Source organism: Triplophysa dalaica, chromosome 2, assembly GCF_015846415.1.
Source record: "Triplophysa dalaica isolate WHDGS20190420 chromosome 2, ASM1584641v1, whole genome shotgun sequence".
NCBI classification, from domain to species: Eukaryota; Metazoa; Chordata; class Actinopteri; order Cypriniformes; family Nemacheilidae; genus Triplophysa; species Triplophysa dalaica.
In genome coordinates this window covers 24,827,230-24,847,082 of record NC_079543.1, presented here as the reverse complement: position 1 = coordinate 24,847,082, position 19,853 = coordinate 24,827,230, and the positions used below count along the sequence as shown (strand labels likewise).

The 19,853-nt window shown below is 37.7% G+C and overlaps 1 protein-coding gene across 1 annotated transcript; it reads right to left on the bottom strand.

Moving 5' to 3' along the window:
• Window positions 1–5,674: 5,674 nt before the first annotated feature.
• micall2b (mical-like 2b) lies at window positions 5,675–19,588 on the bottom strand. The gene is made up of 17 exons (XM_056736025.1): window positions 19,058–19,588; window positions 18,558–18,606; window positions 16,414–16,555; window positions 16,153–16,301; window positions 14,591–14,721; window positions 13,677–14,150; window positions 12,640–13,563; window positions 12,231–12,397; window positions 12,073–12,124; window positions 11,414–11,589; window positions 10,547–10,614; window positions 10,099–10,216; window positions 9,321–9,423; window positions 9,157–9,230; window positions 8,633–8,747; window positions 8,124–8,170; window positions 5,675–6,701 (listed from the first exon to the last, which is right to left on the bottom strand). The coding sequence occupies exons 1-17, from the start codon at window positions 19,198–19,200 to the stop codon at window positions 6,616–6,618; spliced, it is 3,018 nt and encodes a 1,005-aa protein (XP_056592003.1). The 5' UTR covers window positions 19,201–19,588; the 3' UTR covers window positions 5,675–6,615.
• Between the last annotated feature and the right edge of the window lie 265 nt (window positions 19,589–19,853).

The window sequence follows — 19,853 nt, the reverse complement described above, 5'->3', positions numbered from 1 at the left end:
TGTCCGTCGCTATCCGACTCTCATGCACACAGCATAAGAAATAGGTCTGAAAAGTGCCTCAAAGGCATTACAAAAAGAAGATGCAGAATTACTCGCCCAGAGAGGGAAAGAGGACTATCACACCACAGCGAGCAAGATGATACGATAAGGGCATAATCAATCAGTAACGTGCAGAAATGCTTAAGTGGTTGGTGTAGCCTGCCTCAAATTCAATCAGCCAGCCTTAGAGGAAGCGTACGATGCATGGAGACACGCTGGAAGAGGAAGCTCAGATATCAGGTAATTCTATCAGAGGAGCATGATGAAGTTCTACACACCCGTTGGAAAGTCAAAACTAAAAGGTCGGGGGCTTTTTTAATATTGAAAACTGAGGAACATTATATCTTTCAATTTGTAATAGAGGGAGCGGAGATCTGATTAGGTCTTCTAATGCGCTTTAGCTGAGAGAGGTGTCTCATTTTCAATGGGAAGCCAACAGAGAGGTTGTAATATACTGTGATTAACTATCTAATCCACTAAACGTAGCAGGAATCTGTCTTTATCTGCACAGACTACATGGGCTGAAATCAGGTTAGCTTAGAAGTGAGGAGATGGAGCGAGTGAGGAGGAAGAGGAGAGGGGGTCTAATGAGACTTGAAAATAAAGTGAGACATCGAGAAGAAATGAGAGTATATTTATTTATTTGTGTACTTTATTTCATCAATTTCGTATTTTATTGATTATCATATTGATTTATTTTAAGTTTCTATAGAATATAATCTTGCATGCATGATACATAATTTAATTAATTATTAGTATTCTACTACATTTGTCGAGAATGACCACACATTTTTACACAAATGTTAAAAGGGGTCATAAATGGATTTTCTGTGTCTTTGGTGTGTTATAAATTGAATTAGACACATAAAATTAACACGTAAATTAAAGTGTCGGAACAAAACAATTTTTCTTGCAGTTTTCGACCAATCACTACGCATCTGGTTAACTGGCCTATCATGGCACACCTCGCTTTTTAGAGCGATGAGCTTCGTAAAAAATCTGGGCTTTTTTAGAGAGACGGGGCAATAGGAGATACAAACATGCACAGTATGTGGAAAATATAGCGTTTTGTTATCCTTAAATCTTGTGTATGCATCTAAAACGGCGGTAATATTTGTTATAGCCGTGTCATATGACCCCTTTAACACTTTACACTTGTGATTTGATCTCCAAAACCGATCCCAACGTCCCCGTTTTGCTAACGCCTACTGGAAAATCTGACGTATTCTTATTTCTTTTCGATATAGAACCGACTAATGGAACAGTACATCATAAACTGGAATAATAAGGGATGGAATAACTCTTAAGTAAGTTGTCACATTTTGGTCTGGCGTCGTTGGCGTGGTGACGCCAGTCTGTTTTCTTGAGAGATGATTAGTCAGAGCAATAAACGTCAGCAAAGAGTGACGATGGCGTTGACGGACGAGGCCAAAATCAGACCTGGCCTGTCATGTGGCCTTCATTCGGGTCACAGTCTGCTTTCGACAAAAAGACTGCAGTGTAGTGGACGAAACCACACACGAGCCACAACATTTAATCACACACAAAACAAAAATACCAAAAGCGAAAATTTACTTGCTACTGACGTCAGTTTGGGCACAAACACACGCGTCTTATGGGTGATAATTATGCCAGAGCCATGTTAGCCTTGGCAACCGATCCTTGCTCAACATGATTTTGAGTTATCGCTTTTGAGAGTCTATATATGTTAGACCGAAAGAGAGACAAATGACAAATTGTTCATGCATCCTGACACTCGAGTCAATGGAGCTGATTCACAAGCTTTATAGATTCAAAAAGCAGAACTGCTCCTACACACCAGTGTTGGGTAAGTTACTCTGAAAAAGTAATTAATTACTAGTTACTTATTACATATTCAATAGTGTAATTAGATTACTGTAAAAATTACTCTGTCCAAAAAGTATTTAGTTACTCATTACTAATTACTTTCTATATCCTACACCTTGATTAGTTAAGTGATTCAAGGATAGACATGAAACGGCTTATTGAATTCATTCAAATAAAACTGACCAAAGTATTACAAATGTGAGAATTATACATTAAAGCTCAGATTTTAAGTTAGACTTTGAATATTGATGTCAATTACACTTTTGCACACGCATATATTTTACAAAGTATTTAGTTTAATTACATCAAAAGTAACTGTGATTAAATTACAGAAAACATACCAGTAATCCCTTACTTTACTTTTACAAGGGAAAAGTAATTAAATTACAGTAACTAATTACTTAGAAACTAGTTACACCCAACACTGCTACACACACACACATCTAATAATTGTAAGTGTGGACAAAGAAGTCAAGAGAAAGTAAAGGTGAGAGAATTTACCTGTCTCACATCCCATAGTCACTCCATCCAGGGTGTATCCTGCCTTGATGCCCGATGACTCCTGAGATAGGCGCAGGCTCCCCGTGACCCGAGGTTGTTCGGATAAGCGGTAGAAAATGGATGGATGGATGGACATCCCATAGTATCCCATGTCACATGGCCCACAATGGATTTCTAAACAATATGCTGTCCGCACTCTGAAAAAATTGCATTTATTGTCCAAGTTACAAAATCCATCTACAAAAACAGTACATTACAAATGTATGGTGTAGACGTCATGTTAATTAAAAGAGAAATATTTTTTATTTTTGGTGGTGTGCGCTGGCAAGCTTTACTCTTGTTATTGTTTATAGCTAGGTTCAGGAATTTGAACACGATCCCTTACCTTGAGATTTAAGTCAGTCAGTAATACTTTTAAATGATCTGGCTTGTTAAAATGAGTTCACATTACTCAATATTGATGTGCGCATGACTGGTAGGACAAAAACACGGGTGAATCGAGCCGTTAAACTTTTGTATAAATATTTTAAACATTTCTATCCAGTTAACAAAAGTGACCCTTTTTAAATTAATGCTGAAGTATTCGCCAAGTTTTGTAAACTGTTTCTTTGTCGCTTTAGTAAAAACTTGTATACTCGAATACAGATAGATAGGTGTGAACACACCTGGACAGACGACATTCAATCCCTCGTGTGATTCTTGCTGCTCAATACATATACGGGCATAACAACTTGATTGTCATGCAACTTTTATACAATAGTTTAACAAATACCTGAATGTATTTAAATCAGTAAGGAAAAATCCCTTCAAAAACACTCTTGATTGTTGGACTACTTTCTGACGCCGCGGATTCAAGATTGTGTCGTCACTCACGTTAGTTCCAGGTAGACGTCAGATCCTCATCCAAAAACTTCACGTTTCAACTAGCAGGTACAGCTTTTTTGAGAAGGGGGGGCAGGAGTGCATGATTACCTGCATCTGTGGTCCTATATCCGCTGTAGAAGTCGATAACTTGTCGATTTCGTATTACAATTTCGCCGTTTAACTGTAGCGGAAGGATACACCATAGCATCACAGAAGCGCTATTCTGACAGAATGCGCGGCACCTCTCGTCCAATCAGATTCTAGAATTTATTGCTTTATGAAAAAATACCCAACATTTTAAAGTAATATTTTATTGTGGTTTAAAACAATATTTTATAATAATTAGTAATAGTTTTATAATTATTGTATATTACTACTATACTAATTAATATGGATCAGGGTACAGCTTGCGGATGAATTTCAAATTGAAAGAGACATGATAACTAGCCCATAGACAAACTTAACATAAATTATTGTAAATAATTAATTCACAAAATGTAACATATCCATTGCATGAATTTAATCACATTTGTCATTATAATTTTACTCAAATACAAATATTTATTTATTTTTTACTACTTATGGGGATCCCTAATGCCTTATGGGGGGTCCCGGATCCCCCAAGCCCCCCTTCAATTTGAGCACTGTAATATTATTCCTGTCCTGAATCTGTCTAATATTTGTTTATTAAGACTGTCCATTTAAATATCCTATTAGAATGGATAGCAACTGTTTAGTACAATATATGTACATAGACTACATTATCTATTTAGCAGATCACTTAATAGATAGACCGAAATAAATTAGCTACTTTACAAGATGTTGGTCCTTGGTTTTTTTATTAATAAAGGCCTTGTAAATTAAAAACTGGTCAACTTTCTTTCAAATTTGGTTTGGACGTATTGAAACATAGAAGAGAAATCTCAATTTTGTTCGTCCTCCCTCATGGGTGTTTACTGTTTTATGTTCCCATCACACTGTGTGTATGTAATTGGTAGTTCTGAGTTCAAACCTGGTTCAAATACTCTCTGTGCACGGTGACCGTGTCTGACACGGACTATCTCTCCAGGTCAGTGTAGATAGCTTTTCCATCTCTAATGTATTTCCCAGAAATCTCCACACACACAATGAAGGCCTTATATTCGGCCTTATGCATGTATGTGTGTGTGCTTTAAATTCATTTAACCTGGGCCCTTTTCTGACAATAAATTACTCTTCCCAGCAGTGAGCAGACTGAAAAGAAATAATTACGCACGTTCTTTGATTTGATTCTTTCAGCTCTTTTCAATTCTTTACTTTGACATCCATAAACTTAAATATGAGAAAGGAACTAAATGACAAGCAAAAATAGATGGGTTTGGTTTAATTGTAAATGAAACTTAAGATCTTAATACACACACAAATGTGAAACATTTAAATCTCTAAAACTGGGCAAGGAAAAGTGAAATAAATGAGGCTAAATATACAGGATCACTTGAGCAAACCCATTCAGCCTACAATTCAACACACAAACACTCTTAGCATAGCCTAAATACATATCAAACGCAGTGTAACGTGTAAAGCTCGATTTGTTTGTGTTGTAGGCCCTTGCTGTGGATCAGATGAAGAGAAACACAGGTAATCCACTCGCCATATCAGTACTGACAGAGCATCAGCTCGCACATTAGCATATGTTAGCTTTCCTATTCTCGTGGTCTCACACGCTCCGTAATCTGTCACTGCAGATTTTTCCATAGAGCGACAAAGCCAAACGGATAGGAGCAGAATAAATTTGGGTGCATTAGAGGCCCCAAAACACAAGCACGATACATAAATGCAGTCGCTTCTCAAATCCTAAATTTTTAAGATGGATCTTTGCCAGGTTTGTATACAAAGTGGTCTGCATGACTGGTCAAGTTCACAGGGAATGCCCAAAATAGTTGAACGTTGAGTTTAATAATACATTACGTTCTGCTAGGATTTTACCGGAAGTGTTTTCTCAAGTATCTTGGCATTTAGTGATTTATCAAGAGTACATTATTTTACCAAGTATCAGTTAAAGCAATTTCTCATAATATACCTTACACACATAGTGACATTGAATAGGCTACAGTAAATAATATCATGGTATTATAAGGATTCCAATATAGATTATACAGTTTGTAAATAATGCTATTGAAAAAGTAGGCCTGACATTTTGTCTTTCACCATTACAGTATTTAATTATTTAGCAAAAACAGAGGCAGTGATGCATCTCCACAGTGTTCAATAATATGATGTGTGAGAATATTTGAATATCAAACTTGAGGGAAACTTCAGAAAACCCAAAAGTATGTGAACGGACAGCATGTGACTGATGATGCAAAGTAATAATCTCACGCAAGCTGGACAAAGTGTGGCCATGTTTTATACATGCAGATGGACAAAGACAAAAGCATTGATGTGGATTAAAAATTTTTATTGTACATCCAGTAGTGTAAGATTATGCATTTAATTTTGAGGAATGGGTACAAAAACGGCGAACAGTCTTAAATTAAAAGCATGGTTTAGGAACTATTTATAGTAGCCAACACATTTTATATGAGCAAAGTATTGAAAATCTTGATTTAAAGAAAAATATTAAGAATAACAAAGCAAGAGCATTTGAAAAGGCAAAAAGCGCAATACTTCAGCAATTTTGTAACAACTTCAACCCCATATTCAAGGCAAAAAACACTAAATGAAAAGTAAATAAAATCACCTGCACAGTGGTTTAAAACCATGATCTTTTGTGGCAGACACTTAATGATCTGAGATTCCCCTGTCGGTTTAAAACGGTCCTGATATATAAACTCAGTGGTTGTCTGCTCCCTGCTGGTCAATGATCGTACTGCAAGTGTCATTTGCTAACATGATTAAAGCGATTAAAACTGGGGAAGAAAGCACAAAACTCCTCAATTAAAGTATGTTCATTTAAAAAAAAGTCAAGTGACAAACTCTGAGTAGTTTGGACCAAAAACTTGTCCATTTTTAATTCGGATTCAATATGAATCAATACGAGCTGAGACTTATTTTCTCTCGACACAAATCCCCTGATTAAACACCGACTGAGCTATGATCAACATAATTCGAAGTGCAAAACTTTTAATAACAAATGCACGAATCACACCCACAAACAAAGCAACGGAGAACGTGCAAAAGCATGTGAGAAACGAGTGTGAAAATACATAATGACATGCGACGCCGCAACACGTGCAGTCTCCAAAACACCGTTTGTTACAGATTGTGCGACTGCAATTTAGATTTGGATCTGACCTTAGAACTGAACTGCTAATGACTATCAGCAGAATGTTTCAAAGTCCGAGACAAATACACAGAAACACACATGCACACCCCTCATGAGGATCAGTCTTCCTCAGACGGCCTTTTACTTTTCCTGCTAAACCACCGAGACATGGATGATTTCCTCTTGACTTTCTCTTTCTTCACATCTGTCAAAAAACAAGAACATAACCCATTCGTTACAAAAAGGCACACAAACGTAAATCCTTTCAAGATGGAGGTCACTGACTTTCAGCTCTGAATTTCCATAATGGCTCAAATGCTTTCAGATTTTGTCATGAATTGCAAATGTTTATGACTTTTGCCCACATTTTTCCATTGGTTTAATTTGGTTGGTAAATTATACATTATTCATTTAAGCATTGAAAACACATGCAGATTATTAGCCATGGCTAGACACTGATAGTTTCCATTAGCTGTCATTAAATCGAAATGGACCACATAACGTTTTCTATAGCTAGAGTAACACTGGGGCTGTTCAAAATGTGGAATATATACATGCACAGACCAATTACTCCAAAGATTCATTGCTGGTTCAGTGCTGGGCGGAAGGTCAAATGTCAGTTATTCCAAAAAGGAAACTTTGGTTTTAGCATTGAGAGTACAACAAAGACTGTCCATTGCACCGTATGGTTAAAAGTTCAAACATTATCATTCAAGTAGTGCATCTTTTCATTTGAAAACTGTGCCTTTAAAAACACATTATCCTCAAACCATCTTTTATGACTGGAAACAAACAAGATACCCACGCAAACAATCATCTTTGCAGATGCACCGCTATCACTGCACGGATGTTGACAATAAACAATTGTGTCACTATTGCCAACCTTCTATTATTTGCAAACCAGAAGGAATGTTCATTTTCAGTCACTCAATAGATGGACTACAATAAACAGACTTGGCTTCAAATTCCTGCCTCTTAAACCAGGACCAGCTGGTGCATAGAAATCACTGTCTAGTGAGAATAATGTGATCTGTTCTAACATAAGCAATCTTCATCTTTTGGAAAGAATTACAGAGGAAATGTGTCACAAAGATTAACTTTTATATGATGTGATGTATCTAAAAATTCATACATTTCTCAAAAAGTGTATAGGCATTGGTTTCCTTAATAAATAATCTGTAAAAATATATATTTACAATAAAGCTCAATTTGTCAACTAACGAGGAACAAAAAAAATCAACAATGCATTACAGCATTTTGACATATTTGCTAATTTCAGAAGTTACCAATACATGTTGCCTCTGTTTGTGATTTTTTAGTTGATATAGGTTTGAATTAAATGATGACAGAATTTTCATTTTTGAGTGAACTATACCTTTAACATTATTTAATGCACAATGAAGTAACACGAACCAACTAAATGTACAAAGACTAACAAATGCTGGGAAAATACTGTCGGAAAGCTGGTATCTTGTTAGTTGATTCATGTTGCACTTATGTTAATAAATTTAAAGTGTTACCACACCCATTTCTTTTATTTGAAATGTTCAGTTTTTTTAAATGTTCATCAATACAAGATAATGCAAATTTTTGAAGCGACAGTAAGTGAGATGAGCGTCATACTCACCAAGGTCCTGCATCATCTTATTCAGCTGCTCATCTTCCTCACCCTCCCTGTGTAAAAACAGTAAATGGAAAATCTGAAAATTGTATTGTTGACGTCTATAGAATGAGACTAAGTTTGGAAACTAATACAGCTATAGGCATCAAATAGACCACCAGGCTGATAAATAAAAAGGGATTTTTACCTGATCACACTGTCTAAAGCTAAAAAAAATTGATCTCTTATCAAAATATAACAACCTACGATATACAAGAATATTCACAATCCAATCCAGTTGAATAAAACCTAATCTTGGTTTAAAATAATTACCACAAAATATTCGGATTCGCTCCAAAATTAATCAAAATGAGTGCTGTTATATATAGCTGTATGCATCTATTTGTATGCATATGCCCTTTTTTGATTCATCATTCCAGCCAACGAAAGATAATATTTGTTTTAGCTGTGTCGTATGACTCCTTTAGTAGGTTAGATCAAAGAGCAGTTTGTGTGGTTTTTTTTAGTATTGAGACCTTAGTCTGTCTTCATCCAGTCCTTCTATGATGGCGTTTCTGTCGTTCACTATCTCCACCAGTTTGGCCATCAGCTCCTCCTCTCGTTTACGATCTCTCGAAGTTTTCAAATGATCTAAAGGACAAATCAATACAGGATCTTTATACACACCAGACCTACATTTAAAAAGACTATTTCCACTGATGAGAAAAGCTTCTCAATTTTCACATGAATAATAATATATTATATAGAATGTGATATATAATTATTAATAACTATATAAATATAATAGTAAAATAAATATCATAAAGCTTGTTTAGATTCAGGGTTGTATTATCCTCTTTAAACTGAAAAAAATCAAATATTCAGAGTAAAGGAAAACAGGCCAAAAAGTACAACAATCACAATGTTATTTTCTTGACAAAAAAGCACAATTAGGGATTCACTTCAACATACAAATATTTTATATAGATTGTTATACTAAACTTAAATAATGAATATACATAGGCATTAGTGACAAAGTGCTTGATGAGCAAGAGCTAACCTGGTTTCTCCATCAGTCTTCTGAGTTCTGCTTCAACGCTGGGCTGCTCCTCCTCTAGATCTTGAGTCTTGGCACTGATCCCAACACAAACACACAAATTATTTAGGATAACAGGACGTTTCCCATCAGCATTTACACGGATTCAAGAGTTTATGCTTCCTTACATGTACACCAGCTCAGACTCTCGTCTCATGTAGACCTGCTTGTTTCTGATGAGACTGAACCAGTCCACCATTAAATCATTCATTAATGTGTCCTCTTCTCCATCTGAAAACAAAAACACTTATTTACACAATAAATTTGAATAGCTTTCAATAATTTCATCTGCAGGTCTTTGATTCTGAAAAATCTGTAATGTATGTCTCCACCTGCTGGAGAGTACAGATACAGATTTTTTTGGAGGAACAGTTAAAATATGAAATATGAAAAATCTCTCCTCATTTATGGATTATCTTTCCTCATGTTATACCAGACCTGTTTGACTTTTTTCTTCGGCAGAACATAAAAGAAGATAATTTGAAGAATAATGGTACCCAAACAACACTGGACCCCATTGACACCAGTTTTATGGACACAAAACCAGACATTTCTCAAAATATCTTCTTTTGTGTTCCACAGAAAAAAGAATAATATACCAGTTTTTTACAACATGAGGGTGAATAAATGTATTCACATTTCATCTCAAACTTTCTTTTAACACTACTGTAAATGCATTTTTCACAAATCACTTCCCAACCAAAACACATTACTAAGCACACAACACTTCAAATATAAAAAGAACATAAATAGAGCTTCTCTTAGAAAACACATGCAGATGTCCAGACCCTCGTGTGACAATAGAGGGATTATATTTGCTGCCATGTGAATTCATGTCTGCAAGTCTTTATTGAACTTTGATGTGTTGTGGAAAATGAGCGTTTGTGTTTGCGCATATATACAAACCCTCATCGGATTGTCTGAGCTCTTTCTCTAGTTCCACTCCTCTTTTCTCAAGCTGGTTCAGATTCATCTCAATTTCCTTCAGCTCCTTCAGAATCTCTTCTTTAGGAATGTGATCCGGCTTTTTAAACAAACAAAGACGCACACGTGAGTACATTAAAAGTCAACTTTTCTGCAAACGTCTCGGCGAAGACCCTAAATGGTTCATTTATTCCAGTCTAATCCATCAGGAAGCCTGAATAGAATTTGAAAGTGTTGATTTACTTCGAAAACGCTCAATTTTGATTCTACAGTCTATTCAGAGATAACGGTTTCCCAAGGGCCCTTTTGATCCTCCAAAACACTCTAAATGGGCCCCTTGACAAAGTAATCCCCCAACACCCGCACACATCGGCGCAGACAGAAACGCACAAGACCAGATAACACTTGTAATTACTGTTTTGACACACACCTTGTGCAATTTGTGAGTTTCGGTCCCTGAGGAGCTAACTGGAGATACACTGCTGGCGCTCTTGGAGTCTGTGTAAAGGAAAGGAAGAGACGAAAAACAGAAAAGTAGAGAAAAATTAAGACAAATTGTGTTGTTTTCCAGTAGGGACAAGGTCTAAACACCCCAAAACAAGATACATTTGCGCCTGAGAAGCAAACGTGGATAAGAGACACTCTTAATAATAAAGGTTCTTTGTAGGGCTATATGGATTCATGAAGAATATCCACAGAACCTTCTCATTACGCAAAAGGTCCTTTGTAGTGGTTCTACAGATTATAAAAATGGTACTTTTAAGAACCTTTGACTGTAAGGTTCTTCAGGGAACCAAAAATGCTTTTTCCATTGCGTCACAGACCTCTTTTATGCAACATTTCACAATAAAAGCTTTAAAGTTATAGTTCATTCAAAATGAATTAACATTCAATGATCAATTACTCGCCCTCTTGTCATTTCAAACCTGTATGACTGTCTTCTGCAGAACTCAAAAGAAGATATTTTGAAGAAAAATGCCAACTGAACAATGGCGGCACTCAATCACTTCTATTGTATAGACATAATACCAATGCAAGTCAATGGGTACTACCAAAGATTTTCTTCAAAAATCTTCTTTTGCGTTCTTCAATTCAGGTTTGAAATGACAAGAAGGTGAGTGTTATTTTGGGGTGAACTATCGCTTGAAGTTTAATTACAGCATCAATAAATGTTGTCCCATGTTCTAAGCATTAAACTATGAAAATATGTCTAATTTCTGTCTAGATTTCAAACAGTAAATTTATGCTTGACCTTTATTTTCGGACATTCATTTGTATATGTTTCCTACAGTCTTACCACTAGGCCCGTTTTTCGGCGGGCTAGCTGAGGGTGCCATGGGGCGGCTGATGCCCGGGGAGGCATTAGTAGTAGAAGGAGCTGACCCAGACGTCTGCGAGATTCCCACACCTGGCGATGACGCCGCCTCTGTTTTCTTGTTTGGAGAACTAATGCCTTCAGTGGAAGCGACGGTTCTAATAAACACAAAAAATAAACAAAAGAAATATTACAACTTTGCGTTGTATTTCGGGGCCTCGAAATGGTAAGCATCGCTTCTCTCACCTCTGCCGGGTGAAAGTTTGGGAGGGTGGGCAGGAAGTAAAAGGGGTAGTTACAGGTGAAAGATCTTCATAGGGGGGAACGTGCATGTGCACTGAGATCTATTGCTCTGGGGCCTTTAGATACGACCCACCGCCAGTCTCATTGGGCGGAGCGTTACGCGCCAATCGAGACAACCAATCACAACAGAGCGTGACGGTGTGGGTGGGAACGAGCGTCTGGAGAATGAACCGGTTAATGAGGTAACAGCAGGATGATTGGTAATAAGAAATTGTGAAATTATTTCACAGGGAAAGTGCAACACACAAAAAATGTATGTAGGTCAGATGTCATATTTTCATCTGATAATTCAGAACACAGATTTTATGGAAGAGATAAAAAGAAAGAGAAGGAATTACTTTGAAACAGGTTTCAGCATTGATCTCCAGTCAGATGGTGTTTTATCGTTTTCTGTAATGGAACCAAAATATATAAACAGTGTTTTAAAATGTTCAGAAGCCAGTAGAAATGCATTCTTGAAATGTACATTAGACAGAAAAATCCCTAGTGTCCTCACCCTTGCTGTTGGACGACAGTGAGCTTGCTGGCCTGGGTGAGTTTTTGTCTTTGATCCAGGATGGCGTTCCAGCTGCGGGGGCAGTTGGGTCCAACCCGTCATCCAGCGGTTTTAGGTGCACCCTACCAGAGGGGCCTTTCACACCCGATTCCACAGAAGAAACGTTACTATGGAAACCAGAGTGATGAGGATGGGCGTTAATAACAGGCGTCCGTGAGGACCTGCACTTGGTATAAGCGACAATGCCAGGGTATACTAAGAAGTGTCAACAAACACAACATCAAAGTATTGGTGCAAACACGTCTTGACAGGACTGAGTACATATATGCTACAATTCATACAGAATCAATGAAATCCTGTCAAAAGGAGTGAGATGTTATATTAGTCCGTAAGGAGAACCAAAGCTCACCTGCCATTGGCTTTCAGCCCAGCTGGACTCTGCGATAAACCGCTTTGATTTTTGTTCCCCGTCATCATCTTGCCGATCACAGTTTTGGCTTTTTCCTTTTCGTTATCTTTCTCTATATCTTCGTCCTGCACTTTAGCCCAGTCTCCCACCCGCAGGAGGAGTCTGCCTTTACCTGTCCCAACACTTGGGCCAGGCGCTGGACTACCCGACATTGATGTTTTAACACTCGCTGGAGTCAAAGATGTTGATGTTTTAACACTCGCTGGGGTCAAAGATGTTGATGTTTTAACACTCGCTGGGGTCAAAGATGTTGATGCTTTAACACTCACTGGAGTCACAGATGTTGATGTTTTAACACTCGCTGGGGTCACAGATGTTGATGTTGATGTTTTAACACTCGCTGGAGTCACAGATGTTGATGTTTTAACACTCACTGGATTCACAGATGTTGATGTTTTAACACTCGCTGGACTCACAAATGTTGATGTTTTAACACTCGCTGGACTCACAAATGTTGATGTTTTAACACTCGCTGGAGTCAGAGATGTTGATGTTTTAACACTCGCTGGAGTCAGAGATGTTGATGTTTTAACACTCGCTGGACTCACTGATGTTGATGTTTTAACACTCGCTGGACTCACTGATGTTGATGTTTTAACACTCGCTGGACTCGCAAATGCTGATGTTTTAACACTCGCTGGACTCAAAAATGCTGATGTTTTAACACTCACTGGACTCAAAAATGCTGATATTTTACCACTTGCTGGACTCACAGATGTTGATGTTTTAACACCCGCTAGGCTCCCTAATGTTGACGTTTTAACACCTGCTGTACTACCTGAGGTTGTTGATGTGGCTGATGGGCTGTTCTTACTGGTGGATGTGATGGTGCTGGTGCTGGTGTTGGAGCTTGACTCAAAGAATCTAGTAAAGAAAAGACAAAATCCACTTTAGTTAGAAACATTTTTATGAGTGGTGTATTTTTAATTTTTTTTGCGCTACATACAAAGGTGGAGTAAAAACTGACAAAAAACAACCTTTTTCTAGCCTCTTGGTTCTTCTGTACACTGTGGTTTATGTTTGTAGGAGACTCTGTTGGCGTCTTCAAGTTAAAGATAGATTTTGTGGTTGTAGTCTCCGGTGCTAGAGTTGTTTTTGAGGCTGGTGTTGTTCTTGGTGCTGGTACTGGGGTGGGTGTTGGAGCAGGTGTGGCAGGAGACCAAAGGTTGGACGTACGGTCACTTTTATTAGCCAGCCAACCAAGTTTAGATGCAATAGGTGTCGAACCAGCTTTTCCGGTACCTCCACCTGGGCTGTTCCGGTCTGTCAGGTTGGAGGTAGTGCTTCTACTGACTGTGGTGGGCTGCGTTTTTGTTGGAGGTATTGAGATGTTTGTAGTCGGAGTGGACAGATGCTTCTCCACGTTGCTGTGGGTCTTGCAGATGAAAGTTCCCGGTTCTTTTCCAGCCTTGTAGGTACCAGAGAGGAGAATGGTGGTACATTCCTTGCATCTGTTGCACCGGGGCGTTAAAAACCGAAGAGGAAAGTTAGGGTTTTGACTGTGGTGGTGTTATAAAAAATACCCATTTTTGGAACGTTTTGATGAATGGGACCCAGAGTACTTTGCATCTGACCACCCAAAACACATTCAGTGAAATTAAAAATTCATGCATTTATAGTGGAAAAGCTACAGTAATGAATCCTAAACAGATCCTAAGACTATTGAAAGTCATAAAACTTTTAAACATCCACCGTACTAAAAGAAGAGTTTTTAAAATAAAAAGGAAAAACTCATAACAATTTAATCCCAGTCAAAAAAATTCCGATTACATCATTGTCTTGACAACACGCCTTTTGTGACAACTGTGATTCACTGCTCATGTGAATGATCCATTGATGCATTTGTACCTAAAAATAAATACGTTTTTGACTCGGAAATAATGCGTCTTACTTGAAGCAGTTCCTGTGATACAGCTTCCCATCCACTAGATGGCGCTGCACGAGGTGAACATGCTGGCTGCACACGTTGCAGGAGCTGCTGAGGGTCCCTTGTTTGTTGGCACGTTCTGCCAGAACTTCTCTCTGGAACAGATATTCAAAAAAAAACGTTAGAGAAGGGCAACATTAAAAGTTCTCGATCGATGAGTCATGATTCATAAAACACTATCCTAACAAATCTAATCATGCTTATTTACTGTAAACAATACCAGAAATCTGCAGTATGCTAGCACACAAACATATTTTGTTACTAAACATTAAAATAAACTGGAGTATAGGTGGACTATGCAGGATTTTACAGTAAACGTATCATATCAAACATCACAATAATTACTTATAAGTCATTAAAAGTGTATGTATTTTGTTAATTGTTGAGTAAATGATGACAGAATTTTGATTTTGCGAGTGTTGTGACTATCTCTGCAGAACTGAGTTTGAACTATAGACAGTTTCATTTGATGCACACGCCTGGCCCTTTGTTGACTTCTGGTCTGTGTTTGATTATAATATAACAATTTATTTTATGTTTAATTTATATTCATATTTTATTGTAAATTCATTGTATTAAAGAGTAACTATTACAATTTCCCGCAAGTGTACGAATAAAGTTATTGGCTTGGGAAAAATGGAGTAGACTCTGAATCACACGAGTCGTCTGTCGTTCTAATTTCAATTCTGTGTCAGATTTGCGTTGCTCAGTGTAATGTCTGCCAACAATCGATTTGCGACACTGCAACGCTGAATGCGGTAGACCAATCACAGAGGACTAGACCATCTGACCAATCAGAAGGGGACTAGACAGATGACTCGCCGAACGAATCATTTGAGAGTCAGTCAAGAAGTAAGGTAATAATAACTAGCTATTATTAAAAAACAAAAGTGTTTTTACATCATGTATTTACATAAACTTGTTGTTGGACACTCCATTTTGACACTTTTAAGTAGTTAAAAATCACAAAATATTTACTCTTTTAATTGAATTAAAACTACTCAATTCTTTGCAGAGGTCTACCGGAAGTTAAGTTTGGGCCACATAACGTTTATATTGTTGTCACTGAAACGGTCTATAAATAAATTGCTGTCGGCTTTAAATAACTTATAAATTTAATAACTTTTAAATAACTTTCACATATCATAACGTACCAAATATATAGCACGTTAATTGTCACACACTTTCTGCAAATCTGAACATTGATATTTGTAGCTATGAATTAAACACAGAAAGTTTACTTTTTTTATATTCTATATTTAAATTCTACTCTATATTCTTAAATTGAATATTTAGAGTTAATCATCTGAAACCAATCAATAGCAATGCCTTGCCTTAGCAAGCAACCCAATTTAAGTCTTTTTAACGGTTACGTAACCCAAGACAAGGTTTATCCTGTAGGCCCACAGGCGGTGTTAAATCGCCCATGCTTGTTCATTGCAAACACTCCACCCACAATACAAAACTGTCAAACAGTTAAAAGGTCCTACGGGACTAGAAAATTGCCAATGAGTTGCAGGAAGTACCTTATTGTCAATTGATGATTTAGGCTTCTGAGCCTCTGTGGCCGGTTTAGGGGAGACGAAAACTTTAGCTGCGACAGGCTGGTTTTTCTTTCCAGATGGTTCTTCGTTCGATTCTTCAGCCGGTCTTTTAATCGCTGCCATACCCCCAACTGCACATGCACACATAGCAAATGTGTTTGAGTGACATTAATAAAAATGTAAATAACGTATAGAGGTGAAGCTAGTAATTTTTTGTGCTTAAGAAACGTGCATGTGTCTTACTTGGAGAGCGTCCATGGAAATAATTGTAGTATTGCGAGACGTAGGTGAGAATACTGAGCCGGTCGGGTACTCTCATAGCCACCATGTCTTCGGCGTCCAGCAGGGCTGGTATTCCCAACTCATTCTCCGCCACCTGGAAAGCCTAGCATCCAATAGAGGCATTGGGAGTTTTTATGAGGTTTTAGTGTCAGATAATAAGAATTTCCCAAAGGAACCCACAACCGGCCAAGGAAATTGCTTGCGTAATAAAGGATGCGGATAAACATTAACTTGGAATACATAAGGAAGTAAAAATATGATGTCCTGTATTCTAACTTACTGGAGCGAATCACTTTGTTCCAGTTTTTTTTCCCAATTTGACATGAATTAATAAATTGTTATAAATTGATCTGACCAAACATCTCAAACATCTATAGCATTTGGTCTAATACAAGTTCAATATATGTCTCTAATACAAGCCAAATATAATTATATTAATCACTTTATTTATAATAATCTATGAATGTGTCTTTGAATGTTTTTTAAGGTATTTTTAAAAAAATGTGAAAGAAATGTTAGTTAAAACAGTCATTTGGACTATATTTCCATCTATTTAGTGGTAAGGCAATAATTCCTCGATGTCAGACGCAAAAATGTGAAGCTGGCGTATGTTTCTTTAAGAGGGAAAAAAACTTTGATAAAAAATAAACATGAGCAGACACGACTAGAGCGAGAAAGATCAAATCTAGATCAAAAACACAGGAGGTATTTCTCTGCAATGCAATCATTTTAAGAACACAAACATAAAATCCGGGAATCGATAAACAGTTCCTGTACATGGGATCATAAATTATTAATAATTGTTAACGTTGAAACCTGCCAAATTTCCCTTTCACACCTTGTAAATCATCCGTTACCATCCTAACACTTTCACTTTCTCTGTCTTTCAAACGCTCTCTCTTTCTTTGTGTGCATGTAAGTGGCATTGTCCTTCAAACGCCTCCTATTAGCATTTCTCTGCTGGTTTTTTCCCTTGTTCTATTGTATTCTTGCCCGGGTAAGCATTCCTTTTCCGTGGAAACTGTGCATTGCTGATGATTTATCACGATCTATGACACCAAAGCATGTGAATCGACTGCTGTATGAGACAGACGAACGTCACAAAATTGGGCCTCAAGAATGCAATCTTCAGCCAATCTGTCAGACCTCAGCTTAGGTTAACCACACAGAGGTCACACAGCATTATGAGAGGTCAATGAAACTCATTTGCTGTTAAAATGAAATGGTTGCGATCTGCTTGGAAATAATGCATTCCATAAAAACATAACTGCAAACAAGCAGAAATTGAGATGATCAAGATTCAACCGAGGGGGTTTTGTTACTTGACGTGTCGACGCCATTGGAGCTTTTAAAGTTCATTAAGATGGCAAAGATAATTTATTTAATGTTGAATAAGTGTTAAAATAATTCTACATTAGATCTACATCATCTGGATCATTTATTATTTACATTTAAGGGTTCTTATGGTTTTTCCTGTATCTCAGGTTGTAGAGGATTGGGATGGCAACACAAAGGTTGTGGGTTCGATCCCAGGGAAAATGCATATCGATAAATCATATGTATAAACCTAATTCCAAGTAAGTCACTTTGAATAAGAGCGTCTTTCAATGCGTAAACGTAAAAAAAAAAGTACTATTCCGACTTTGTAAACTTTCTTCATTTTCGCCTCTTAGGGTTACGCTGAATGTGCTTTTGATAAGAGAGTCTGCTCAATGAATAAATGTAAACAATCGGTTCTGAACCTATAATGTAATGTTATGTAACCCCTTATATAAAAACGTCAGTATACGAACAACAGCCATTCACTTGCATTAGTTTTGCGCCCATACAGTAGAATTGAATGGGTACCGCCGTGGTTTGGTTACCAACATTCTTCCAAATATCTCCTTTTGCATTCTGCACGAGAAAGTCTTGCAGGTTTGAAATGACAAGAGGGTGAATGAACGATGACGGAATTATTTAATCTCAGCCAACGAATGAATGCATCTCATCAAAAAAAGAGGATTGTAAAAGCTGTTTTGAAGCTTTGGATCATTCATATACATTAAGAGTACGTTTGTGAGTAATGCCAAACATAATATACACAAAATGACCAATAGTCTTACCAGCTGATTGTTCTCATAAATGTTTTCTTTGCTCAGCGAGTCGAAGTCTCTGCAAAAGAGAAAACATTTTGACAAGCGTGCATTAGTGATCAAAACACTTACCAAAGTCCAACCAAAGGGGATTTTTCCATTACAAACATTGACGGTACAAATATTATCAGTGCAATTTAAAATCCGAAACAAGAAAACCCAATCTTAAGCGTTGCCAAACGCCACGTCAGTTTACAACATATTGCCTCTGAATGACCATACACAAAGTGTGAATAACACAAAGTTTAACTTGTATTCTGTCGTCTCTCAATAGGGTATCCGCATCCCAAATACCAATCCAAGTTCAAAATCCCACGTTCGCGTTCCTTCAGTTTATTTAGCCCTCAAAGTTTCCTTCAAGTCTACAAACCCGCGTCCACTTTTTTAACAGTTAAAACGTCCACACATCTACACACAGAAGTTTTTACAAGCGCATTTGGGTCAACGCGCGCGTTCGTCAGGCTACTCACATCAAGTCCGGTCTGTGTTTGTGAATCAGAGCGCAGAAAGCCAAACCGTCCCGAAAAGACGTGGTCATGTTGGTGATCGAAACATCACGATATCCGTCGCACTGGATCTTGCACCACTGTTGAAGAGCTTTCACAGCAGCCATCGCGTTTCGAGTCGCGGTGTGTCCGGTAAACTCGTTTCGACGCGGTCAGTTCGCTCGCGGAATGCGCTCCTGGTTTTCGCTCCCCGACGCCGAGCGACTTTCACCGTCATGAGAAGTTGAGAAACCCCTGAAACTCCTGAGCAATTTTATGACGACTCCATGGGTGGAGTCAAAGGTAAGCGTAATACAGGACTTCCCTTGAAATATACTATGGTATAGTCACCGCCGTATAGGGTGATGCTTTGTCACACACCACATGACACGTAGGGATTTATGTCGAGTGGTGTTTACGTGGTCCTGATCTGTCATATTTCAGTACTATATGACAAATTAAATGCATATTAAAGCAAATGCATGGCTCTGTGGTAGTTTTTCAGTGTTGTGCGTCCTAAAGGGAAATGGAGCATGCACACTTCACCATGTACCCGCAGCTGTATGAGCTTTTCTCAGATTGCAGGTGTGCTCACACGCAGGTCATGTTTGTTATGTTGATGGGTGTGTCTGTGGGTATTGTTGGACTAGTCTTATCTCGTTGAGTCATCTGATTTAAGTGGAAAGAGCAACGCAACGAACGAACTTTAGATGTGATTCACCTTCAACAATTACTGGGAAAAATTAGCCATTGTGTTTTTAAAAGCAATTTTCACACTGGT

Excerpts from the sequence above, each read along its gene's own strand:
- micall2b (XM_056736025.1), bottom strand. The coding sequence starts at position 19,200 with ATGGCTGCTGTGAAAGCTCTTCAACAGTGGTGCAAGATCCAGTGCGAC. Across the intron at positions 12,398-12,639 it reads GGGCTGAAAGCCAATGGCAG|TAACGTTTCTTCTGTGGAAT; the intron begins GTGAGCTTTGGT and ends TGGTTTCCATAG. Across the intron at positions 12,125-12,230 it reads ACTGTCGTCCAACAGCAAGG|AAAACGATAAAACACCATCT; the intron begins GTGAGGACACTA and ends GTTCCATTACAG.